The sequence below is a fragment of the Harpia harpyja genome, chromosome Z (assembly GCF_026419915.1).
Source record: "Harpia harpyja isolate bHarHar1 chromosome Z, bHarHar1 primary haplotype, whole genome shotgun sequence".
Lineage (NCBI taxonomy): Eukaryota > Metazoa > Chordata > Aves > Accipitriformes > Accipitridae > Harpia > Harpia harpyja.
Genome location: NC_068969.1, coordinates 70,418,695 through 70,446,144, shown reverse-complemented (window position 1 = coordinate 70,446,144; position 27,450 = coordinate 70,418,695). Strand labels below are relative to the sequence as shown.

General features: G+C 38.6%; 1 protein-coding gene across 1 annotated transcript; it reads right to left on the bottom strand.

Moving 5' to 3' along the window:
* Positions 1-27,439, bottom strand: HSD17B3 (hydroxysteroid 17-beta dehydrogenase 3). The gene is made up of 11 exons (XM_052776195.1): positions 24,649-27,439; positions 22,518-22,564; positions 16,319-16,394; positions 8,650-8,757; positions 7,853-7,920; positions 6,615-6,650; positions 4,424-4,458; positions 3,305-3,386; positions 1,602-1,667; positions 1,145-1,294; positions 1-456 (listed from the first exon to the last, which is right to left on the bottom strand). The coding sequence occupies exons 1-11, from the start codon at positions 24,800-24,802 to the stop codon at positions 346-348; spliced, it is 933 nt and encodes a 310-aa protein (XP_052632155.1). The 5' UTR covers positions 24,803-27,439; the 3' UTR covers positions 1-345.
* Positions 27,440-27,450: the final 11 nt, after the last annotated feature.

Sequence of the window (27,450 nt, the reverse complement as noted above, 5' to 3'; positions counted from 1 at the left end):
TTTGGAATTAAAGCAAATTATTTTATTTGTGAACATCAAATAAGTGTAAATATTGTGGCCTCCAAGCTTATGTTAAAATAGTAACATAAATTTCCTAGAACCAATCTGAAGCCTACAGAAGTCATTGGAACATCTCTAGCAAATTTTATGGTCTTTGGAAAGGGACAGGAAGGAATTTACTTAATAGATTAATTGGATCAAAACATTTATCACTTGATAGGTGATTTGGATGGAGCTATGGCTCAAACTCATTTGATTCCTTCCACATTCATACACACACAGACATAATAAAATGCATTCTGCTGCGGTTTCACATTGCACGTCTTCTGAAAAAAAATGACTCTGTTAGGGGTTCCTCCACCTCTTCTTCAGGTAACTGGTAAATGCATGCAGGACTGCTTCTTGAATTCTGTCACTGTGGAACACCCATAAAGGGACAAACTGCAGGACGCATGCCTTTGGAATAATCAAGCAAAAACAATACAAAGGCAAAGGGTTATAGAAATGTCTTGAAAGAAATTAACTGAGTATTCAGAAAGGTCATAGAAAACAGCAAATGCAAAAACTTTTACTTTATACTTTCAGTATATGCATTTCTCTTAGAGGGAAATGTTAATTCCTCTCAGTTTTCAGCAAATCTGTTCTCTTCCCTATACTTTCGTTTAATGTTCATCATTAACAGCTGCCATGAATAAATATTTATTCTATTTTGTTAGCTTGACATCCTAAGGAAATAATGCTTATGTGATAGCACAGTCTGGTTTATGTCCTTCCCCTTCCCCACTAATAACTTTTGAATCTGCTGGCCCATTTTTATAAAGGAGTAGGGGTCTCAGAAATGCTCCTAATAGGGTTGTGAAAGCAGGCAGCTAGAAAAAGGATAAAGACTAACCAGATATCAAACTGAGCTCAGCTCAAGACACAAAAGTGGAGAAAGCCACACTGTGCTGATACCACTATGCTTTACTTGTGTATTCCTCCCTTCATAGTTTACTGGTGCCATATTAGCCTTAACAACCTATTCACTGTTTCTCATTTGATGTCTAACCTTAAGGTCTCTGAAATCAGTGAAAAGCAGCTGCTGAGCCCAGACAGCCTTGGTTCAGCCTTTGGGACCCATTTACACAGTATCAAATTCAATTACCAGCATTTCATGAGCTAAACATCCAAAAATCTCATCTCCAAAGGTGACATAATCCAGTGATTCACTAACAAACTTTTCTGCTGTCTTTGTAATAAGCCCGGGTTTTTGGTACATCGTCATCGGTGTAGAAACACTGTAAGGAGCCACTACCTAAAATAAGAAATCATAATAATCGTGTAATGTCATCTAACTTTTACATAAGGCCATTCACTCTGCAGAATCCCACAGCATCTGACAAATTATAACCGATCTTTGCAATGGATTAAGGCACTATGTGGGATAAGTAATGGTACTACGGTGGAATAAGGAAAAAAGCTGCATAGAGGGAGGAGACAGAGCTTTGACAGTGTCACCCAGCACTACCCCAAGGTTGTCTACACTACACAGATTTAGGCATCTCAGATATTCTTGAAGAATTTGTTAAAATGAAGGCAAATACAGCAAGATATACCATCACCTGTATGATAATTCCCTTTGCCTTATACTCTGCTTGTAGTGCTTTGGAGAAAGTGCTTATAAAAGCCTAGGATAAGATAAAACAAAATAACATTAGCATAGGAAAGTACATACTTTCACATATGCTCACAAATATGTGTAAGCAGGCCCTTAATAAAAATGGCCATCATACAACCTAAGGCACAGTGCAGTGGTGAAAAACATAGAAATGAACTTTTCAGGACACATTTTCTGCTGGTGCACATGAGCAATGGCAAGATTGATTCTTTATCTGCACCAGAAAAGATGGAGCCTGGCATTGGCCCAAGCCAGACATAAAACAAGTACTACTGCAGACTGGACTGAAAGCTTTGTCATGCTTATGAAAATGCAGAGATATAAATACCTGAGTCCCATTTATTCTAGTTATTGTTTCATGTGGCTCTCATCTCTGGCTGACACCTACCCTCCCAGTTCAACACTTACACTGCTGTTTCTCTTGCAATAAAAAGAAGAGCAAAATACAACTCATGCCTTCAGTGTATACCTATTAGCATAGCCTACAAATATGATTTTCAAAGTCAGGTATTTGGGAATTTGGAGGGGGGTTGTAGCTTCAACCTTTAAGGTTTATCTTTCTAAGTTTTTCTCCACACCATGAAGAGTATGCATATACTAACTTCTTTGTGTAAAAGTTGAGTTTCTTCTAAGACTGGTTTTAGCAGTTAGAACTTTGAGAAATATTCAGAAACTTGACAACGTTGGATCATTCCTCTGTAATTAGAAATATAAAACTCCTACTAAGGAGAAAAAAAATGACAGTTTCGAAGCCATCACTTGACACGTCTTACAATTTAAATACCAATAGTGTTGTGATATTGCATGAAACATCAATCTGCTGACATGTAAAATAGTTTCCTTTCAGGGCATTGCAAAAAAAGTCCATTAAAAAGAAACAAAGGTAAAAAATAGCCAAGAATGAAAGAAGTCCAACAAATGTACCATATCACTTTGAAAAAACGTTGACTAAACTTTTTAAAGGAGCTAAAATTGTCTGATTTGAACGTAGTTCAAGTTCTGAGTAATGAGAAACTTATGTTAAAAAGAGAAGAAGGAAATGGAAAACTAGACTTTCTTACCAAGAATAACTAGCTTTTTCTTACCAAGCTGAACTTTAGCCATGTTCAAGCAAATATTGTTAGAATTTTTCATCGGAAGCAAACCTGAGCTGAGCAAATTGCTTCTGGAGTTTCAGTAAAAATCATTCACTCCTCATTTTTATAAGCTCTGGGGTTTTAATCCAGAGCAAAATTTCAAAGTGAAATCTATGAAGTCAGGCAACTCACCACCCACCTACCAGGAATTTTATTCTTGGTTCCATAAGCAAAATCTAGCACTTTGTGCATCTACAGTTTTGAGTAAACTAGCTAAGCCAGCCTGGTAAAAGTCATCATTTCCCAGAATGAGGATAGGTTGTGAGCACTGGTATAATACTATTTAATCAAAGGCAAAAATGTTCCAATCATCAGATATACCTTCAGCCAGATTTCATTTACATAGCTTCACTGATTCTTAGTTCTCGGCTAGTGCTAATTTACATTACTTCATTATTTCAGTGGAGCAACACTGATTTATGTCCTGAAAACCTGGACCTGTATTGCTGATACAAACACTTTGGTAAACATTTGATGGGGATTTCTTTATAAAGCAATGTGAAAGACTTACCTTAGAAGCTGAGTACATTGTGTATAACGGGCAAGGGAAAGTACCCAGACCAGAGGACAGATTCAGAATAAGACCTTTCTGTCTGAAATTCAATTTGAACAGTTACATTCAGTTTACATTTGACAGTATTATAGTTAAAGCCTGCACAACTTCCCCCCTCCCCGCCGAAGGCATACCTCTCCTATTATACTGTAGACTACACTTTCAAAGGATCCAATTTTTACAATTTAGTTAGGTGCAATTAAGTCTAAACCAGCTAGGAATAATGCCATAAGTGAAATTTAAATGCCTAGTGCAGTCAGAACCATGGGAACATTGCACATGCTATTGTACATCTAACAGAGAAAAAAATGCCATCAGAGGAAAGATTTTATGCTTCTAAGTAATTGGTAGGTCCCCTTTGCTCATTAGTCAGCACATTCTTTTTCCTGCTCCATGCATCTGTTGTTTTAGCTTCCCTATTCACAACTCCCTGTAAAAATCACTAAAAACAATTCATTTAGCAACAACCAGGAAAAAAAAAAAAACCCAACCACAAAACAATTAAACAGTAAGAGCTTATTTTGTTGCCAAAACAAAAAGCATGCACTGGCCTCTAAAATGCAGTAGTTAACAATGTTTTCTAGAAACTCCATCTGAAGACCTTAACTTCTGGTTTGAGGACCCCCATGTCTAAAATACACATTGTATTAAAAGGAGAAAAAGGATCCTTAACTGCATAGCTGAATTAATCTCTCTGGTGTAGTACAGGTATTTCCAGAGCTTGAAAAGTATTATTCCAAGCATAGCTACCACTCTTAGAAGAATATGACAGTATATTCAAATGCTGTTTCTTGCCTAATTAGACCCATCAGATGCCATTTTATTTCTGCATCACCTGCATGGTTTTTACTGCACACAGATGTATATTTTATATTTTCTGTCTTGTTCTACAGTTGACTGACAATTTGTGGTAGTTCCTATCATTCATTCACACAGCACTAACAGCAACAGAAGAAACCTTACTGATTGACATAGTGTAAAATGCAGAAGTTAGTCATGAAAAAGCATAGCTACCACCAAATAAACTGGCCTTAGCAGCTAAAACCTATTGAAAGTTCTAGAAAAAATTATTTTTACCTTGTCTCCATTTGTTTCAAAATGATTTTTGTCATCTGTAAGACAAGTACGTTAAGAATTATATCTATTCTCTCTCTTTCTGATCGCATTTTTCAACTGATCTTGTTTTATTCACAAGATTTTCCACTTGCTCAAGCCCCAGACACATGTATACATATGCTCAAATAGCTAAAATGTGGCACATTCAAAGTTTTGGGAAACATTTTCAAAATGCTAATGGCCTGCAAATCATCTGAATTTTCAAAAAATTCCAAAGGTTAGTCTTCTAAGCAGTGAAAGTCTTATGCTTATCCAAAGATTTTCAACAGCATCTGAATTTCATCATTCTTCAATACTGAATCATAACTGTAAGGGAAATTCAACTTCACAGCATTTTTGTATTTTCACTTCTGGCTCTACCTGGACCAGAAATAGCAGAAAATCATGAAAAGACGTTTTTTTCTGCAACCAAAAAGAGCTTTAGGATCTTTTTGATGCTCATTGTTTAATCATCTATTCTTATTTTAGCAATAGACTTAATCACACTTATGATTTTTAAAGTGAAATTAAATCCATTTTTAGGTAAGAAATCTGCTTCTCTTTGTTGTATTTGAAGAGTATTATTGATAGTTAGCCTAAGTCCCTGGGGAATTCATACTGATACTATTGACTCTTTATAAAAACACACATAATGTATGAATCTTCTCAGGATAAGAGTGTGACCTAACTTGTAAAGGGCAGTAATGAAAAATAGTGCAAATGAACGATGCAGCTTAATTCAATCCTTGTTAATTCCCTATTTTTTCAGTAGTGTCATTGTGCACAACAGCATAGTAGGAGCAGGGTGGGGTTCACAAGCTTCATTTTCAGAAAGGTTAACAATGCAGGTAGGTCACATCAGCTTGGGTGAAGGGGAATTTCCAAATAAAGTGGAAAGCATGGGAAAAGGTCCTGCTTTTGCAGCGCTGAAAATCCTGCTAACGTCTGTGTAGCCGGGAACACCTGGAGCTTGGGCATTCCACTGCAAGAAGTGGTGAGCAGGATCCTACAGAAATCAAGGCAGAGAGGGGAGAAAAAATACCCAAACAGATATAAAGATGATTTGGACCTAACCATGAGGAATGCTGGTTAGGAGCACGATTTATTCTTTGTATTTTGGAGGAAGGTGAATGAATGTTCATGAAAGACTGAAAAGGACACGGCTGCAGCAGTGGGGGATAGGAATCCCCATGCCCTGGTGAAGCAGAAGAGGTTGATTCTCAGGTATGTGTAAGCTGGGAAATGATAAAGGGAGAAACCTTTTGTATCCAGACTGAGGGGGTACAAAATGTTCACCTGTTTTTTTTGTGAGGCATATATATGTAGCATTCAGATATTGCAGGTATTTCTCTTCTTTTGACGTATAAATAGAACAAAACCTAGGAGTAGGAAGTTCACCAAACTACTTTATGGAAGAACTTGTTTCAAATGACTGATATTACATGATTTACTACCTGAAGTCATTAAGCAGCAGGACAAATTTTGGATGTAAAGTTTGCTAGCCAAAAAAAGATGAACATCTGTTGATAATTTTCATGTCATGTTTAGAAAGATATTAGCCAAGGTTGAGATGAACTACAAAGCTCTTGTTCTGCTCTTATTCATGTTACCATGCTGCTTGCAAACAGCAGAGCAATACAAATCTTAATCAGAGGTGGAAACCATGAACATAACTGTTCTTGTAAGGGAAGTAGCCAACCAAAATTAGCACCGAGAGGTAACAATACAGAATTAGGCATCAGCTCCTTCAGTTTCTGTCCTGCCCTGGTACAAAAATATTTTTTGCAGAACAGAATTGTGACAAAAAATGCAAGTACAGTGCAAAAAGTCAAACTGTAGATCTTCCTGTCTTGAAGATTTTGATTCTGAAACAAATCCCCATTTACCAAAACTAACATGTTTTTGCAAAATGTTTCAGCTGCAGTGTAACAATGTGTCTCAACCAAGCAACTGTGTTTAAATGTTTTCAGTCAACTCTAATAAAAATATTTCATAGGCAGTAGAAACAGATGGGGTCCTTAAAATAATGCTGACAATCCTGCTGAAAATTACTATCTGCTGATAAATTAAATGAAAATACACAGGAAAGCTAGCTGGTCACTCTCATGAGGGACTAATTTTTTTCCAGTAAAATACATTGCAGATGTAACATAGATGCGAGTGTGTCACATACCTTTGTAGTAGAAATAATGTTGCAGTTGACAAGGTTCTGCAGGAACCAAGAAAACAGTAAGTTCACAGTTAACACTCTCAGAGAGTTTGTAGCTTATCTAGGAAACAAAGCTAGCAATTCCAACTGGAAAGCTTTCTAGCAAGGCAGTTGCTTTTAGAGCTGCTTAGGTTGCCCCCAGTTGTCACTGACTGTGCCTACGATGTGGGGCACTCAAAGGCAAGTAAGTCCCGATGAATTTTATTTTAAACACGCTGTTCAAATCTGCATTGCATCCCTTTGATTCCGTGCCCTCCGTTTTGCCCAGCTGCGTCGTTGCATACGAGGAGAGCTAGAAGCCCGGTGTCCAGGCAGTGATGGCACCAGCAAACCAAGCTGGCTGCACACAGACAACAGACTACAGAGGTGCCAGGCAGAGACTGAGTGGCTCTCAGTGACAGAGGTAGCCCCTCCGTGCAGTGAAAGCACTGCCAGGCAGAGATAGGCTCCCAAGACCAGCAACCAAACACAAGTGGTAGCAGTGGCAGCAGAGATGCCATCATACGGCGGCAGCTCTGAAGGGAGCAGCCTGCTTAGGGATCTCTGATTTGTGATAGATGATGATATATAGACTGAATGGATCCTGAGACAGGTGCTAGCAGGAAACTCTCATTTAGAAATTCTGGGGGTTTTTTTCATGTCTAATACTACACAGGTAAATAACAATAAGGCAGTGAAAAACTTGATCGCATCCTCCATCCTGTCAAATTATTATACAGGTATAAATTACCCCCCCCCCCCCCCAAGTAAACTGTGTTTAAATGAGGTTTATTTTTTCTTTTTTTTTTTTTTTTCCACATAGTTAAGCAATGGTGTTCCAAAGGAAGTAAGTTTTAATAATACTAACAAGAACCCAACACTTCAGCTGTGGCTGTGACCAGGCTGGACCCCATTACATTACAGGTGAGCAGTGAGCCAGAGTGGCTGCTGATCCCTGGTAGAACCAGGCCAGCTGCGCTCTCCCTTCTATCGCTGGGTGCTTGCTGCCACTGGGCTGAAATCTACCGTTCTTTTTCTCTTGCAAGCTCCTCTGAGCATTAAAAACAAATCAAAATATGCTTCTTCAGGCCCAGTTCTTTTCCCACTCAACTGAATAGTTAAATACACACTGATTGTAGCAGAGGCAGAATCTGTCCCTTGTTAAATGGAATTACAATTCCTCATTGTTGTATTGGAAGTAGAAACCCACAGAGTAATCCTACCTCATCTATGTCTGGTCCATTAAGGAAACGGCATGGAAGAAGATTATGAAGCATTCCAACATTGTTAACTAATCAAAGGAAATATAATGATAAGAACCAAATCTAGACAAAGCACATAGTTCAACCAGTTAAACAAATGGCTTCTCCTTGAGAACCACGAGCTTTTGAGTTGTATTTGAAGAGAAATGCTGTTTAGCATTGAGTCTTGTTCTCACTGAAGTCACTGACACTGATCCGTGCTGACTTCAGGGAACAGAAAACCAGTCTGTTGCTACAGTTTGGAGTTTTGTTTGTTTGTTTGTGCTTTGTTTTTGTTTCCTTTGTTTCACTATTAAAAGGATGATTTTCTTCACCACCCCCCCCCCCGCCAAAAAACTTCCAAAACCCCCATGTTTTCATTGTTGCTGCATGGATTGTGCCAATTAGTGCTAGCCACAGGCTCTTTTCAGACTGAATATAAGAATTGCACATAGCTGTAAAAAAAACAATAGTGAAAATTAATTCCTTGAGGCCAAATAGGGAAGAAGTCACCCCACAAGCTGGATGCTGCTTATAAAGTGGCAGAAGAGGTTTCACAGTACAGAAGCCACTGTACAGAGAAACAGGAAGCTTTTGCAGAATCCTAATTCACTTTTAAAACTTATTCATGATAAGTAATGCTCAAATGCATTATGCAGCTATATGCTTGATTTTAACTGTTGGCTAACAAGTTGTTATGACACATCATTTATACAATTCTCTGTTTAATACACTGCAGCCATAAAATACTCTTCAATTAACAGACCTTAATGACTCACCCAGAACACCAATATCCAAGCCTTGCAGACTTTTTTCAATATTCTCATATACTGAATTTTTAGTGAAATCAGCTTGGATAACCTTCACCTTTTGACCTGTGGCCTGCTCTGTAATTAAGAAAAAAATTAGAAAACCCCTTTGCATCTACCCAGAGAGGGGGGAAGCTGTAATTAAGTAATGAGAGAAACAATCAGATGTCTCATTTAGTAATGCTGGCTGTACAGTAAGCAATTGTTTCAACTTTCTTACTTTAAGAAATATTACAACACAAGCAAAACACGCTCACTGTACCCAGTTGTTTTCAGGGAAATGACCTGGCAAATATAGGATGAATTTATGCCCTGAAATCAAATGAAGTGCCCTCACAAAATCTAAACACCATTTGGTCATTCAGTAAGGAACCCCCCCCCCCCCCCAAACAAACAGAAATAAATAACACAGGACTTCTTCGCTGGTTACCATAATATTTATAAACGAACACTGTCAGCATACATTAGACAAGTGAATGTGGGTGCCAGATCCTCTACATAAGCACAGTTTTGCAGAATGGTTTAAAAGGAAATACATGTTTTCATGTATAAGGTGAACATATTAATAAGCAGAACTTTTCTTTTTACATAGGAGGAGTGGAAAACAAGGCTGGATGTGATGAAGTATTTTCTGCATTATTTTCAAACAATTCCTCTCTTGTTTTGACACTTGCACTCCCGTAGACTGAACCTTCCCCAGGATTTTGCAGGACTAAAAGGCTTGGGGGGTGGGGGCTATAGCTTAAATTTTACAAGGTCAATTTACACAGAAGGGAAAAGGAAATGTGTGTGATTTTTCCAGTGTCATTGCTATGCAGGAGTGGAGCCCAGCTGCACATTACCATTTTTCTCAGCAGTTGATTTATTGCTGTTCATATTTTCAATGAACTTTCATGAGGAAAAGAGGTAAAGGCTCTTATTTAGTCATTTTTAAAAGCAAGATTCTCCATTAAAGGGGCCCAGTAAGGTCTCTTCTAACTAGATGTTCACATTGTAAATTCTTGCTACTAAACCTGCTTTCAAGTTTTATGGGCAACCTGAAATCCAGATGAAATTTGCTGAAAAAGTGATAGGTGAAGCTTGGAAATGTCAGTAGACAACTGAGTTGCAGACTCACTGCAAGTGGCAGGAGTTCAGATGCATGTGGATGGCAGAAACCCTGCTTTGGGTCCTGTTTGGGAAACCATCTCTGCTTGTTTGGAGCCTGATTTTATCATACAGGCGACAGAGAGCATTGCCTTGAATAGGAAGCAGACTCACTGATTTCTACCCAGAAATCTTGCCTTATGCCTTGGTGTGCATCAGAGCTTAGGAAGAGGCCTTGCACCAGCTCCCACAGGAGAGCAAGGCTAGCAGAAAGCTGGCTTTGCGTCCAGCAGGCCAGTTTCCAACAGAACAGTGCCTGAGTTGGAGGATGAGAGAAAGTTTTTCCCTCCCTGTTGTTCCTCCTTGTCCCTCGATACACTGCAAGTCTCAACCACCTTACGCCATTCCAGTAACGCAAGCAGTCTGAGGAAACAGCAAACACTCTGACTCCAGATCTGAAATGCAGGCTGTGTCTTATGTGCAATTGTAAAGGACATCTGTCTCCATGACAGAAGAAAGGAGGAAGGGGTGCCCTTTTTCTTGCCCTCTTTCCAAGCTGCGTTTTTGTGTATGAAAGGGATGAAACACCCTTTGAACCTTCAACCTATAAAAGCAACTCTAGTGGCAAATGACCCCCTTGTGGTCCCAGGCTGGGGGAATGGTACAACTATAAAGGAAAGGACATTGTGAGTATAAATGCAGTGAGTGGGAAAGAACAGAGCAACAGCTGGAGCAGACACCTACAGTGACCTTCTGACTGAAGAGCTCTACAAACAAAATGAGATGGTCTTAAAAAGTGTAGTGATGTCGTGGGCATCTTTCTTGTGGGCAATCAGAAGGGCAGCCAAAACTAGAGCAATGTAAAAATGGGGATCAAACAAACCATTTGGTCTTTCTCCGCAACCCCGTGACTGTACAGAACTGTACTGCTGCAACCAGCACTGTCAGCCAACAAACAAGTACTCCAGGTGGCTTTCCTCTCTCATTTGAGAATAAAACAATGTATTAAAAAACAATAAAACTATCATGCTGATAAATAATTATCCAGGGATAGCTCTTCAGAAAATGATAACAATTCTGGAAAGGAGAGAGCCAAAAAATAATTTTCAATGTTTCTTATGTCTCTCCCTCTCTGTGATAAAGATTTATGAGAGTCTTTGAAGACACAAGCTATTCCAACTCTTTTAAAAAGTCCTAAGTGTGCCAGAAGCAAAAAGCCTAGGTTTTCAAACACCAGGACATGTTATTGTCTTTTTTTAAAATGGAGAGAAAAATAATTTAAGGAAAATTAAAAACTCAGAGTTGTTTAAACTGATGTGTTATAAAACATATCATTACGAATGATACACCTAACTCCTTCTGAGCTCAGACCACTTGGGAATCCCACTTGTCAGATAGGATAATGTGCTGCCTTTTGAAATTTACGAAGAAGAGAATAAATCAGGATGAAGCATGAAGTTGGTTAGGACATGCAGTCTGCCAGAAACTCTCCTTTTCTATTTAGAGAGTTATGAATATATCCTGAAAACCTGAGGTAGCAAACTGAATGCCTGATGACACAAGAACTGATATTTGTGGAAAGAGGTGACCCTTTTGAAGTACTACATCAAAATTTGGAGAGAAGCACTCAGGCTAAGATGGCATTCATATTCAGTGGAAAGTTGCAGAGAGGAGAGTCGAATGAGAAGTTATTTTAACAACAGAAAACGGTTAAAAAAAGATTTAAGACTGGGGAGAAATGGAAAAAGTTCTGTTAGATTATAAAACACAAGTTCTGGCTACATTTTGAAAGTCTCTTGGAGAAATGTATCTCCTCAGAAATACAAGATAACTGTTTCAGAAATAACAGGAAAATAGAGAAGAAACAAAAAGAATGAGGGTAAAAGCAGAACTGCAAAAGATGACAGAAGATACCAGAGAACACAAACTCAGTGAAACAAAACAAAACAAAACCAAAACCATGGGAATTGCTAGTAGTTACTAGAGCACTCATAAAATTGGTCAAGGCCCTCAAGTGCTCTGTTATGTAGTAGTGCATATTGGGAAAACAGTCCTGAGCAATAATGCTTTACCTCAGGGATCAGCAAGACACAACAGGCATTTTTAACAGCCTTGAGAATGAAGGAAGGATGTGCCAAGTGAGTTGTTTTATGCTAGTCAGTGATGTCAGCTTGTTACTTGCTTTGCTCTTGGAGCAGGAAGGGTGAGAGGTAGAGGGCCCAGTAGAGCAGATTGGAAACTGAACCTGTAGCAAGTGGGACACCTAAATGAATTAGCACCTTCACAGGTCTTAGTGGGAGCAAGGTACAATTTTCTCTCAACCGTGTGGGATGATTTTTTTATTCGCTGCTTTGTTTCATGTTAACAGGCATAATTTCAGGAGGGAGAGGTGGATAAGCTACTTCCTGCATCACCTAACCCAGATTCATTAGCATGCTCAGCTAGTTTAACTGGTACAGCTGTATTTTCTACTGCTTTCTGAGGATCACACACCTTGTCTTTCCTAAAATACAGATTTATTTCTTCTCAATAAAAAAAAACCCCAAAACAAAAAAACCCAAACAAAACCAAACACCAACAACAAAAAACCAATGCCAAATCCAACACTACCCCCCCCCCCCAAACCAACCAAACCCTAAAAACCCCAACCACCCTTGTTGTGAATAATTTTTATGTCTTACAGAAGTGGCTTTTTTTGTTTGTTTCACATTAACAGCCAAACAGTACAGACCCCAGTCATATAAGTAGATTCTAACATATAACTTTTCAATTAGGACGTAGGTCTGCCTGTACAGCTTGTCAGGAAATGTAGGCAAAAGAAATAAAAAAGAAGTGCATTTAATAACATTCCATCATTTCTAATCTCCTGGTATTATGGTTTGATCAATGTTTCACAACCACAGTACTAAATGTGTTAAATGAGCAGTACGGATGGTGTAATGATGTCATGGTTTAAGCCTGGCCAGCAACTAGGCATCACAGACACGTTTGCTCACAGTGGCATGGGGAGGAGAATCAGAAAAAAAAAAAGTAAAAGTCATGGGTTGAGATAAGAACAATTTAATAACTAAAGTAAAATAAAATGTCATACTAACAATAATAATAATAAAATATAATTGTCCTGCTTTTGGCTGGGATCGAGTTAATTTTCATTCTAGTAGCTGGTATAGTACTATGTTTTGGGTTCAGTATGAGAATAATGTTGATAACACACTGATGTTTTCAGTTGTTGCTAAATAGTGTTTATACAAAGTCAAGGATTTTTCAGCTTCTCATACCCAGCCAGCAAGAAGGCTGGAGGGGCACAAAAAGTTGGGAGGGGACACAGCCACTCACTCATTTCCCCCCCACCCAGTGGGATGAGGGAGAGAATCGAGGAAAAAAAAGGAAAAACTTGTGGGTTGAGATACGGACAGTTTAATAGGACAGAAAGGAAGAAAGTAATAATGATAATAACAATAATAACAATAATAATAATAATAATAAAAGGATTGGAATATACAAAACAAGTGATGCACAACACAATTGCTCACCACTCGCTGACCAATGCCCAGTCAGTTCCCAAGCAGTGATCCACCCCTTCCAGCCAACTCCCCCTAGTTTATATACTGGCCATGACATTCTATGGTACAGAATATCCCTTTGGCTAGTTCGGGTCAGCTGCCCTGGCTGTGTCCCCTCCCAACTTCTTGTGCACCTGCTTGCTGGCAGAGCATGGGAAACTGAAAAATCCTTAACTTAGGATAAGTGCTACTTAGCAACAACTAAAACATCAGCATATTACCAACACTATTCTCACACTAAATCCAAAACACACTGTACCAGCTACTCAGAAGAAAAGTAACTCTATCCCAGCTGAAACCAGGATGAATGATCCTCTCTGTCTGTCCTCCACAGGACTTACTTTGTTATCTTTTATCTCATTCTAAAAGAGCTTTGCAGTCTGAGTGGATGGAAATCTGGTTTTCAATTCCAGTGCTGCTTTAGAGAAATGTTTTCCTTACTGTGGATTTCTGCCTGCTCCAGCTCTAAAAGCTGTTCTCACGCACACCTGTGCCCCACGGGACTTGGAAAGCTAAACACTGAGGTCTCTGAAATTACCCACAGCTTAGACTCTTTTAATTTCTATTTTTTCAGTATCCAAACTGAATGTGACAGTATGATTAGGCAAACAATATCATCAGTTTGAAAAGGGAGGCAAGTCTTTTAATTATGGTGTCCAAGTAATTGCAAAAAGATACATGGTGTAGCTCTTAAGAAAAAGGAAACAAGAGTAATGTGTCCAGTCCTGCAACAAATTTACAAAGCCTACAAGAAACTTTTTTTCTCTCCCTCTCTATGCCTTAATCTCCTCGCCTGTTAATTCACAGTAATGATAGCTGCTTGGAGCTAGATACTGCTTGTTTAAGCAGTTTAGAAAGAAAAAGTCAGTGAGAGTTAGAAAATTTAGAAAACAGTGCAATCATTCTGGTTGTTTCTGCTTCATTTTTGGTTTCTGTTGTTTATTTACTCACATAACAGCACAGTAAGTTTAACTTTTCTTCCTTCCCAATGACTGCTTAGCTTAATTACAGTAAAGCCTGAGTCTGAAAATTGGAATCAGTGGAACATTTCTAAAGCTTTAAGGTAAGCCCACATCCAGAGCTCCCTGCTGATTTCAGTGGCCTCCAGGTCAGATACTTTATGATCTTCATCACTGTATCTTCCTCTCCTTATTTTTGTTTGTGCCATCTACTTGTTGTTATGTACTCATTTCCAACCTGACACAATAGATAACAGAAGAGTCACTCTGGGCTTCAGCCAAAACCCACTGAAAACAATGGAAAGATCTCACTGGGATTTGCCACCAAGTTTCAGAAAACTTTGGGGAAGACTCTTTATGCCCACAACCCAGCTGAACATAGCGTGGGAACCTGATCAGTGTAGCCTTTGCTCTTGGGGTCACACCATCCACCTCTCAGCACCTTGGATCACACAGATAACACTGCTGCAGTCAGGGAAGGTTCCTCACATGCAAAAAGTCATGGGTCACTTTTGCATAAGGTGTAAGAGTGTTTGCAAGGTAGGCTATCTCAGCAGTACCTTTCAGGACGTGGAAGTCCTTCATTACATGCTGCTGTGCAGTTCAGCACAGTACGGCCTCAATTAGGAAGGTGGCCAGTGGATGGCCTTATAATAAATTACAGTGCAGAGGAATTGACAGTATGTCATCTTTCCAGCCCTCCACCACTTTTTTTCTACTTAGCTATGTTAGTTTCAGGAATCTTACTGTTTTCATTCTTTGCTTCTGATTATAACTTACAATGCCAAGAAACTATAAAAACTCTTTAGCCTTTTTTTCTTCAGGTTTCTATTATTGTAATTCTTTAACATTTAGCTGCAAAGAAATGCAACAATGACACTAGAGCTGACCTAATTCCCACAGAAATAATTTTTTTATGGCTGTTTACTTGAGAGGCTAGTGTGGGCCACAGTCACAATCGTCTCATAGATACGACTGCTTATAGGGACTATTTAGGGAGTTGGTGCTTTCCTCCTCTGATATCCCTTGCTTCCCAAGGGAAAATAAATCTATCCCTGGAAAAAAAAGGAGGGAAATTGGACAGAAAATTTCAGGGTCCAATCTTTGATTTTGGTAGCTGCAGGTTCAGAAGTTACAGACTTTTTCACCTACTTCAAGTCTGCCACATATCTGCAGAGAGATGCACTGCTCTCTCTGCAGGTAAGTATCCTGGACCTGATACTCTGTTAGAGTCAGCTGCTAAGCCTGCTTAAAGGCAAGTCTTTCTGACACAGGTGTACTCTTGGAGTGACACATGCTTAACAAGAATCTGTGAATCAAGGAATCTGGTGGATATAAGCCATGTATAGAAAAAGAGACAGTGGGAAGAATAACCTTGATTACATCAATCTTTAAAGTTAACAGAGGGTATAAACTAATTTGACTCCTAAATAAATCCTAACCGTTGATCTTAATGTATTGCAACAAGCCATTCCCCAGAGTAAATTGCTAATTTCCTTTAAAGAAAAGAAAGGGAACATTGATTCTAAAGACACATTATTTTTAACTGCTTTATCAAAAGCCAAATGTAACTCAAAAACCTTAAACAAACAAACCAACCAAATCCAAACAAGGTACCTTGATATCATTTTTACTCCTCCTTTGCCATGTTCCAACAACTAGCCTAAAGGTAACCTTATTTTTTCAAGCATAAACTGTTTCATAGATCCCTCCAATAACTCTAATATTACATCTTCTTTGCCTGTATTTACAGATTTTAAGGGCAGATGAAGCCAGTAAAGTACCCACATTCACTTTTTTTAATTAAATCCATTACGCTTTTTGAATGATAGCTTATATTTTTAAAGCAATCCATAACTAGAAGGGTTCAAGCAACACAGTAATAGCAAAAATTGGAGCAATACCTAGGGCTATATCTGTAGCAATATCTGGAGCCCTACTGTACTAGGTACTGTACCAAGGGAAGAGACCATCAGATCCATGTAAAGCCAGCCTGCTAAACAGGAGGATAAATTTGAGGCAAACACTTACCAACTTCAGAGGCTACTCTCTGCAGTTTTTCAAGAGTTCTGCTTATCATAACTATATTTAATCCACGTTTTGCCAGCTACAGGAGAGGAATATAGAAGTTGTTAGGAAAGAGTAAGGTGACAAGAATCTTTCAATTTTTTCCAGTTTTGCAATAAAAGCAATCATGGATTTTTTAAGTTGCTTTTGTTCACCTGTCACCTGCCTAATGGGTAAACAACAGATATTAAAAGCAGGCCAAACAATAATCACTCTTCTAACAGTCTTCCAAAACATCTACTTCACTGTATAATCTTGGACCCTTACAAGAAAAACATGCTGGACAACAATCAAATCCCAATAATATGAAGAAAAATAAATAATCTGAGCCAATTTCAAATGAATGAAAGTCTGCAGGGAGTGAAAGCAACATGAAAGTTCCCAGAAACACATTTTTATTTCTACTTAGATTTGGGAGGCCGAATATGTTGATGTCTTCCCAGCCATTTTACAACATCACCATCCACCCTCACATTTTTTATCCGGAGGAAGTAGATTAAGCATATTGAATTGAAGGCTCAAGAGTTTGAAAGGATTTGGACTTTGGACTTTATTCATATTTTTTAAATAGAAATAAAATCTGACATAGGTCAGATGTATAAACTTTAACTTTTTTCCATTAGATGCAAACTAAAAGAAAAAAAAAAAAGAAAAAAAAAAGAAACCAAGGAAAAAATGTGAAGTCCATGCATCAAAACTCAACATACAGTATGTATACAGTATGTACATACAGAATGTACAGAAATGTACATTCACAAAGATGCTGGCAATAGTTGAAGTTTATAGCTGTGAACACTATTTAACACAACAGTCCATTTATAGTCAGTTTGGTATTACCATATGCAGAACAAATGCAGAACAGAGAATGGTTTTCTCCTGTTTTCCTGAGGCCTCCCATTCCCATCAGTTAAAGAGTTTTAGGCAAAGCCTGAGAGACAAACATGGCTCCAGCTTTTGAAACTAAGTTATTAACAAGTGGAAGCCGAACAGAGTTGTGTGCATAAAGAAAGATAAAGCTGAAACTAGAAAAATGCCCGTGAGAGCAAGGAGAAAGGGAGCTAAATTAGTCAGCACAAAAGATGAAGCCAATGTCACCTGAAAGTACCAGGTTTTCTTAGAAGAAGAAACTAAGCAGCAAAGGCCACACACCAAAGACCCATTCATTTCCATAGCTGACTCCTCGAAATGCTTTCTCCTTAAACCTATTTGAGGGAAACAGTTTGTCCTGTTGGGCTCTTCTGAAACAATGCACAGAATGTTAAGGAATAAGGACCTTTGTTCAAAAATTTGCTACATCGAGAGTACAAGGGGCAGACCACCTATTAAATGCATCAGCTGCAACCACTTGCATTTTCAGCACAAAGATCATGCTCACAATTCTGTGCTTTTGGAGACCATCTAATGTAATTGACCGGTGCTCCAAAAACAGCTGCACAGACTTAGATGCTCAGGAGTTCTGAAAGCTTGTTTTAAAGGCTCCATTTGAAGTTCTCAAGAAGAGAACTCTAATTGCATACATACTGGCAGATTTCCCTTTGTCCACAACGAGCTTGACTCAAGCTGTTTCCAGTCGGAGACATGGTGTCTGTTTCCATGGTCACATGCTCCTTTCTGCCATTTGGGGGTGTTTGGATGGGAATTATTTTAACTTTTGTGCCTTCAGACCCAAGACCAAATATCAACCATGTCACATACAAGATAAAAACAAAGTTCTGCTTCACTGGGCTTCTCAATATCATCTCAGCTATGTCTCTGTATTTCATTTGGTAAAAAATCCCTCATAAAACCTAAGTAAAAAATTATTCATGTTGCTAAGATTGCATTGGATTTCAGCTAAAAGCACATGTTTGTGGCAACCTAATAAAATGATTAACCATTGGGTGCGAGGACTCTCCCTTGCTGCTGTACACCAGACTAATCAGAAGTACAAGGCTGCAGCAGCTATTTCTCAAGGCAAAAGAGGCTACACACCTGAGCACTTCTTTTGCTTCCTCACCCACATAGAAAATGTGCATCCTTTTCAGAAAAAGGTTTCGTAGGACACTGCAACTACCGTGAGATTTAAATGCACTCTCAACAAACAAAAAGAAGTGCATTTAGAAAAGAACTTCTTGGCTATACACAGGAAAGGTTAAATCAGGTTTAACACTACCACATTTCAAGTAAAGGTAACTTTTAGTGTAGACGACTTTAGCACAAAGCATCTTCTGAACATGCAAAGGCTTTGACGTTAGAGGATGGTATTTCCCGTCACAGTTAAGAATAAGCACTGGCTCCGAGCACTGTGTAACGTGAACCTGCTTGGGTTAGGAAATCCTGACTCCCAGTGGCAAAGGACTAAATTGCTCCTGAACCTCAGTCTGCCAAAATGTAAGATCATTACCGACTCCCATCATAACGAATTATGACAACTTAGCATTTAGAAATGGGGCTAATAATGAAGAAAGATCAAGCAGGATCTGCACTTTGGAATCTTGCAAACTCATCGTTAAAAAGTTTAAACCTACATTAAATTAGTACAAAGTCACTCTGCATTTTCTAGCCTGTTTTTGCAGCTCAGTCTGAGGTGAATTTTTAAGCAATAAAGCTTCACAAAAGGCAAAACACAGGTTTTAGATTCAAACCATGCATGTAGCTACTACAGTTACCCTGACAAATTGGTTATACTCTACATGGATCATTAGATGTAATAATTTAAAATCCCTAATAATGCTTTATGGAATCTGTAGCTGCTACTGTAAATTTCTATGTATTACAAAAGACATTCTTCTCTCTTCTCCAGGATTGTGCTGATATGGCCTCAGTGGTTCAGCCCTTTTCTTTCCTTGCCTGGTGTTCAGACCAGTAGTGTCTCTATGATTCAAATCTTTCAACCCTTTTTGGTGCAGCAAACCAGGACTGAGATGACAGGGCAGAATGATTCTGCAGTCTTTCTGCTAGCTTTGCACCTGTGCAATGCAAGTAGAAGAGCAGTATTTCCAGGAGTAAATCCAAGAACAAGTGGAGAAATTAGAATGGGTTTGCAACTGGAGCAGGAAAACTCAGATCATATTTAGCTTATATTATACTGCTGGTAATACTATGCACGATTTCAGGAAATGAAACAAAGGTCTAAGATTTGAGAAACTGTTGTATTAACAAATGACTGCAGTGCCTGCCTCAAAATGGTCTGCTAAAACATTGATTAAACACAAGCACTGGCCTGACTTGTAAGAGGGTTATGAACTATTAACAAAAATGGTGACCACGTAAGCCACCAACATCCTGCTCGTGTCCTGACATCAGATGAGAAGTGTGCAGAGGCTAAACCACAAATCTCTGAGTATGGCATGACCTCGTCCACAAACCCAGTATGTCTGAGGTGTTAAGTCAGTAACAGATGTCAAAGCACATCTGTAGTTATTACATCAGAAAAACAGAACAAACAAGACTGCACCAGTACCTGAAACGCTAACAGTTGAGTAGAGACGTGACAGCCTAGCAGCACCATCGCAGTTGACTTGGTTTTGTTCCTTGTTACAAGTCTGGTGAGTCTAAACCCCATCAGCCCAAGACCTAATGGACAAGATCTAACAGAAACCTGGCTTTTGAAATAAGTATAGAAAACAAGATCCAAAATGCCAGTAGTCTGACATCACAGCAGTCATTTAAAAGGTTGGGGTCTTTATGCTCAAGAAGGCCAGTCCTTCAAAATCACCCTGAGGTGCTAGAAATAGAGACAGAGCCTTCGTGGAAGCCTGGACTTCCATGCAGAAGAGAATAAGCTCAAGTTCTGTGTGTGCTTGCCTCTCAATACAAGCTCAGGAAACTATAGGGACAGTAATTTGCTCTGAAAAGTCCGTGTCCTGGCATCAATAAAGTAGTGTTCTGAAACCTCACAGCTGCCGGGCTCTTTACACAGCCCCAGCAAGCTCTTGAGATTACAGAGTTTGCAGAGACCTGTATCTAGCCATAAGCCTTGGCAATAAGGGTACTGAACCAGTAAATATTATAATCTTTGCCTGGACCTCAGTCTGCTGGGTTTGACCCAATGAACCACCTACTGGGATTTCCATATAAAACACCAAACAGAGAAAGGCACATGACACTAGCCTTCCAAAACACAAGAACTGCTCTCCTTAGTCCCCTGTACCATATACTATCAACAAATGTGGAGCCTTTACATTAGTTGTGAATCATTATCAGCCCACGCCTGAGCTCAGGATGTCAGAAAGAAGTTCATCACTTGGTGTCAGAGCTCAAACTCTAGAAGAACAGATGCTGTGGCCATCAAACAAGGCTTGCCTTCACATCAGCCCATAACACCAGAGCAACCTATGCCAGAAGAACATCAGAGAATTTTGTATCCTGACACCAGACCAGCAAGACAGCAGTGCTGAGCCAGAAACTCCAAAGGCACACACATATTAAAACAGCAGGGTCAGATTTATTTATCCACAAGCCACACACAAGTGTGTGTTTTGACCTCAGCCAGAGAGATAACGTGCCAAGCTTTGAGCTCATGTGGTGTGGCCTTGGGATCTGCCCCACAGAGCAGTAGCTGAGCACAGCTTCAATCAAAGGGACCACCTGGGGAGGAAGGTACATCTCAGCGTGGATAAAGATGGCTCTCAGTCATCCCACAAAAGCCAAAAATAATGAACAAATGTTCCACAAAATCTAGCCAGTTTCAGCCAAGTTTTTTTTAAAAAAATACAGTAGTTTTATTTTTTCTCATGGTATAAAGCAACCATTCACATGCTATAGATAGTCTTTTAAATGGGCTTTACTCTTGCATAACCCATACAGCACACAGGAAGCAGAACAATGACAAAGGCTCTGATCTAGATATTCACAGGTTCCTGCAGCCTTCATGTGGATAAAATACCACCAGATGCTCACACACAAAGTTAGTTCAGCAAGCTGCATGTACAGGTGACTACACCCAGAGGCATGGTGTTAAATAAATGTTTAATTTCTGATGATTCCTCTCCCTGTCTTGACCCCATCCCATTCTCCCCTGACCTATGTATTCATCAGACCCTTCCCATTTGCTCTTCACTGCAGCAACTCAGTGAGCAGACAGAAGGCAACATTTTCCCTTCTCTCCCACGGGAGAGCTTGTGATCTTTATCAGAACTATGCCAAATGTTAAACTGTAATACCTGGTATTCGTCTTTGTGCTTTCTACATTCAATGCACTTTCAAAAGTATTGTATTGCCATTCCCAGTACTGAAAATCATGCGGTAGGTGCTTAAACAATGCATACACTTGAAAAGACTAGCTTAAAAATCCTGTAAATTAATTCAAAAGCCAACTCATTTTCCTTTCCTGTGAGACAGATTTTATAATTTACGAGCAGAAGGCATCACATCTAAACTCTTGCACATTACAGGCTGCTAGTTTTCACGCGGTCGCCTGAGCTCTGACGGCAACAACTCATATTTCATTGCTGTTTAGCTTCTAGAAAGGGTGCCAGTTTTGGATGAAGGCACCAAAGAGAAAATCTACCATTCAGTCACTATCACTAATAGCAAGGCTGGTGCAAGACAGTACAAGGCCACCCTGCCTTCAGTGTTGATTAGCACAGGTGAATAGAAAGGGACTGCACAGCAGCAGCTACAGGGACAGCACAGAGCTCCTCTCTCCTGCAGCCTCCTAGAGCTACTGATTCTTAATTAAACCATTAGGTTTCCTGATAATTTCCATAACTTGTAGTTTATATTAATTTATACAGATTTCTCCTTTATTTGTTGTTTCAGATACATCTTTCAAAATGTGTTTGAAAGTATAAAGGCTAGAAAATTACATTTTGTATGTTAATGCTGGACCACCCCACTGAAAGTAAAAAAGCAGATTAGCTGCAAAACTGGGGAAAAAAGGACAATTTAGGAGACTTCCTACCCTGGACAGACAATGTGAAATCTTTTGGATTACTCATTTAATTTCCTTGGTCTGATAAGACCATTGAGGCATGAATGACCTTCCTCTGAAATGCAGCACCAGTTTCCTTTCAGAACTTGGATTAATGTTATTCTGCACATACAGGGGCAAAGGATTAGCACCATGTTTGTCACAGTGGCTTTGAATCCTAGAATAATTTTACTAACTTGCAGAGACTGATGAAGGGGTGGCAATTACCATTTTGTTAAAATAAACTTAAGGGTAAGTAATCTATCTTACCTCAAAGGAATACGCTTTTCCAAGCCCATCTCCTGCTCCTGTGACCACTGGAGAAAATAAAAAGAAGAACAAGGATCACATTTGGAGCTCTTTAGCTTGTTCTTTCTTGAATTCTTTAATCTTCACTGTCTGCATTTCTTGAACACTGCAACCTAAATGTTTCTAATGAAGCAGAGAATCAATCTTTTAAAAAATTTTTTTCCTTGTGACCTTTTCATCTTTTTGTTACTTCATTTAGCACTTTTTGTCTTCAAAGCAAATCCCTCCCCACAGTAACCTATCTGACGCAGTAGGTACTCTTTACTCTCATTTTCAATGGAGTCAACAACAAGCAACAAGACAATTGCCTAAGAGGTGGCAGAATTTTCTTCCATATACATATTTTACAAGTTCTGCGTTGCATGTTTTTCACTTATATGCTGATGGAAGAATGGTAGGAGATAAGGACTAACTGATCACCAAAGCTGATATAACACTTTCTCACACATGAAATCTGTCTGTAAGGAAACATCACAGCAAACTTAACACCATCTATAAAACACTCTTCCTTCAGAGCTGTCCTACTTAGTTTACCTTTGGATTTAGTATTACTGGGAAAGTAAACAAGCTTTGGCATTTGTAAAGCACCCTGAACCTTAAGTGTTACACAAACAAATACCAAAAAGGAACTACAGAAATAAAATCCTTATCACCTTAGAAATGAAGAAGAAATAAATTAAGTGGGAAAGGACTAAAGCAGTTCCAAGGTAAACCTGCTAAGTTTTCAGAGCAAATGGAAAATGAGTCAATATAAAAAAAAATGTGGATTAAGGACTTCTAAACAAGAAACACTGGGGAAACAAGGTGATTTTGAATGGTTAGGGTTTTGCCAACAGAAGGGTAATTACTCTCTCATTTCACAGAGAAAAGAGACCCCTCAGTGAAGCAGCAGTGGATCTTTAGCCTTCTAGCAGACCTGCAGATGAAAAGCAAGAGTCTGTTGGGAAACAAGCTTCTACCTGCCAACTTTAATTTTCATGATTTTCAGGATCTCATTTGCCACGTAATACAGCAAATCATCCAAGCCTTACAAATTTTACTGGGCCCAGGAGACTTTATGTTTATAAAAAGGACAGAGCATAAAATGTCCACTAAAGGAAATAAGTCTCCCAACCTTCAGTGGAAACAAGGATTTTACACAGAAAGTTCCACACGCTGCTCCTCACCTCATGCACAGAATGGAGGTCCTTGCCTCACTTAAATCAAAATGAGACCTATGTATTGCTTCAGAAGCAACTGGTATTCAGGCAGGTCTTCTGTACAGGGGTGGATTTCATTTCTTATTAATCCACTGTGAGATGTACTTATTAAACATCTATCCAATCCAGTCACATCAAGTCTCTAATGCGGGGGAAAGGAACAAAGCACAAGCAAACTGGGTCACTTCTTAACAAGATGCCACTGTCAGTGACATCTGTAGCCCAGGAACTCAGAAACTGTAGTACCTGCTCATTCTTGCTTCCTACTGATAACCTAACAAGCTTAAGAAAAACATCAATGATCACTAGGAAGAAGAGTTTATTAAACATTTCTGTTATTTTCTAAGAATGTGTAATTTGTTTTTTAAAAGTACTGCCAAGTCGCAGCCTTTGAAGTTTTTAGGCTAGAGTAGATTTGGCTTGTTAATGATACAGTCAAGGACAGGTGACCCATTCAGAAAAAACACACTGCAGCAACATCACTGGGAACAAAGAAAAGTTCCTTTGAAAAGTAGAGACCCTATGCTAGACATAAACTAGTTGCTTCACATATCAGAAAACTGAGGATATAGGCAGTGCTATTAAAACTAATGCATTTGCAGCAGAGAACAAACATCGAAGTAGGAAAGGGGAGAGAATTCACATCTACACACCAGGTGTGTGAACTGTTACCAGTTTGACTATTTTTCCATTCTCTCCAAGTACACAAAACCTTCAGGCTCACAAACCTGAAGTTAGTAGGAGAAAACAAAAAGAAATTAAGCAAACCACACCTAGAGGAAACTGTGTTTTGTTCTGAAGGGACAGCGTAAGGAAATGCAAGAAAAAACATTCCTGATTTGTAACATAACAATCCACCACTCAGTTACAAGAAGAAAGTAAGTTTCCTTTACCTGCCCATTCTCCCAGCGATCGAAAGAAAGTCTGAGGCAAAGCACTCCAGATATGGGGGAAAATATATTTCATAAATCTGATGCATTTTACCAGAGTACAGAAACAGATAACACCCCCAACAAGAGTGAGTAGCTGATGCTGGAACACTTCCATGGTGAATGAACGCAGTGAGCTAGTACAAATCAGTCGCTCTCACCCTGGGAAATGCCTCTTTCCAGCACACTGCTAGTCTCTGTGCACTGGCAGAGAAGTGAGAAGTCTAATCAAATCATGTGGGTTTCTTTTTCCAAGGAATGTCCAGGGTTTAGATTAGAATAACATCTCTACATTACCCCCAGATTTGTAAACTGCTGAAAAAACCCAAACTAAACAATGATTTCTGGTGCGTGCTTTAGAGGAAAAGTTTCACTCCATTTCTGGAAATTACCCAAGAACAAAAAGAAAAAAAAATTATTATTGTCATTGTTTAGGATTGATAGAGACTAAAGATGGGTCTAAACCAAAACCCTGGATAAGAATAATCCAAAGCTTGGGGATAACACATATCAGCACTACCTCTTACGGAGAAGAGTTAAACTCTAGCCCAGACATTTCCAGGGCAAGTTCACACTGAAACCAGAAAAACAGATTTATTTACCAATTTGAAGACAAAATAATAAAAGGTTACTAAAGTCACCAATTCATTCTAGACAGAGAAAGCAACATTATATATAACTTTTCAGAGGTTTCTGAAAAAAGGTTAGTATATTGCACCCACTTTACAAATGGTGCAACTACAGCAGTACAGTAGTCTATTAACAAGGGAATAGGACTTTCAGCTTTTCTGAACGAAGTATGTTTGAACTACTATTAAAGTTGAGGACATGTATCAAAACCTTAAGGGGAAAAAATACTTACAAGAACAGTATCTCACTGCAAGACAGAGATGAAATCAATGAAATTCAAGTGATTAAAAAAATTTTTTAAAGTTAACATATAGAATTTCTCAGGGAAATCACAGAAACAACCTTTACTCTTCTTTGCAGTGGCAATTTGAAACTTTATCCATTTTGCAAAGATCAGTTTAAACTGGAGGAGAGAAACACTGATGCTTACACATGCACTTAGGATAAGGTAAAATAAAATTTGTCTATATACTTTAATGATATTCTTCCACTTTTAACACAAGTCATCCCTAAATATGCAGATGCATTACAGAGAAAGATGATGTCTGAAATCACAAGAAATGTAACACTAACTTATCTGTAACAAGAAGATATAAAAATCATTACCATCTTAGCTTAACAACAACCCAGTTTCCTCACACATAAGCTCTCTTAAAATTTCACCTCGTTTTACCCCATAAGTAAGGCCAGTCAAATCAAAAAAGGTCTGAATATTACCTTTCCAAAAATATTTACAAGCAATCACAAATTCCCCAAAGAACCACTCACTATTCAAGGAATACTTTAAATTTTAACAAGTTGCACTGTGTTTTTCATATGCAACACTGATGCTGAATACCTCCTTTAAATGGAAAAAAAAAAAAAATCACTTCTATTTGGTGATGGAGTCAAAACACAAACTTCCATAGCTGCCAGTTGTCTTTTTTGCACTTCCATCTCTGCCCATGCTCCCTTGCCATTTTCTTTTCCAGAGGCTGGTAACAAGTCTGAGATATGCCTACAGTACTTGATGGGCCTAGTATTTGTAAATCAGGCCAAGATACTGAGAGGTAAAATATGAATGTGAAGCATTGTTCATCCAGCCCAGTCTAAGTTTTTTTCCTGAGCTATTGCTTCTCTGACTTTCACAGGAATCACTGCAAGAACTTTACACATTGCATGGGTAGAAAGCTTCTTTGGCTGACCACTGTACTTCTTTCTTAATCTCACTCCATTACAGCTAGCCCACTGCTAAGCAATCCCTACAAAATTAAGAGTATGAACAGATCGATGCACAGTACAATATTCCTTTCCAGTCCAGTTACCATTTTTAAGTTTCCTTGTATGTTCCCTTGTTAATACACCTTGCCACCTGTAGAACTTAAAGTTTTAAAAATATTGGACTGACTTCTGAAAATCAAGTTTTGTAGCTAGCAACATGTAACCACAAGACACTTCTGTGAGGGAATGTGACTTTCAGAAGTCAACCCAGTATTTCTTAAAACTAACTCACTTACTGATCCTTTAAAATATGTATTCTGAAGACTAATGTTTTCTCTAACCATTTTTACTATTTTTCCAAAAGAAAGAAAATGAAGCTTCACACAGCATATAAGTCATCTAGTTTTACAACTGTTTTAATATTTCATTAAGCTAATATGAAATCTGTAGAAAAGTAAGGACTGTCTACAGATGTATCCTAAGAGAAATGAGTTTTAAGTTACTACCTTATTGAAAAGACACAATTACTGAGGTTCTGAATGAAATAGCCATTTCCGTAACTGCCTAAATTCCAACATGACAGTTGTGCCTGGTTGAGCCCATATTCCCAGAGTTCCAACCAGCAAATTTACTGGAATCAACATTATCTCCGCAGATACAGAAGGAAACAGTAAGTGACTGAAGTCACTGAGTTGCTTTGTGAAAGGATGCAAGCACTTGCAAGTTCTTCTAGATAGTACCTACTCTTCATTATTCCTAAATTTATTTTTTAAATTATTCTGAGTAATACTATCATAAAGACTGTGAGAATCAGGTCTGTATTTTAGGTGAGAAGTCTAAGTTTGAAGCACTTTAAAAACATGACATAAACAATGAATTAAATAAAATAACTTCCACTATAGTACAGAATGAACTAATGAAACTACTTCAAGTATA

Bases quoted from the DNA above. Each gene is read 5' to 3' on its own strand.
- HSD17B3 (XM_052776195.1), bottom strand. From the start codon at position 24,802: ATGGAAGTGTTCCAGCATCAGCTACTCACTCTTGTTGGGGGTGTTATC. The intron at 4,459-6,614 runs GTATGTGACACA...CTTGTCTTACAG, and splicing joins ACATTATTTCTACTACAAAG to ATGACAAAAATCATTTTGAA. The intron at 3,387-4,423 runs GTAAAAATAATT...ATTGAATTTCAG, and splicing joins TTGAAACAAATGGAGACAAG to ACAGAAAGGTCTTATTCTGA.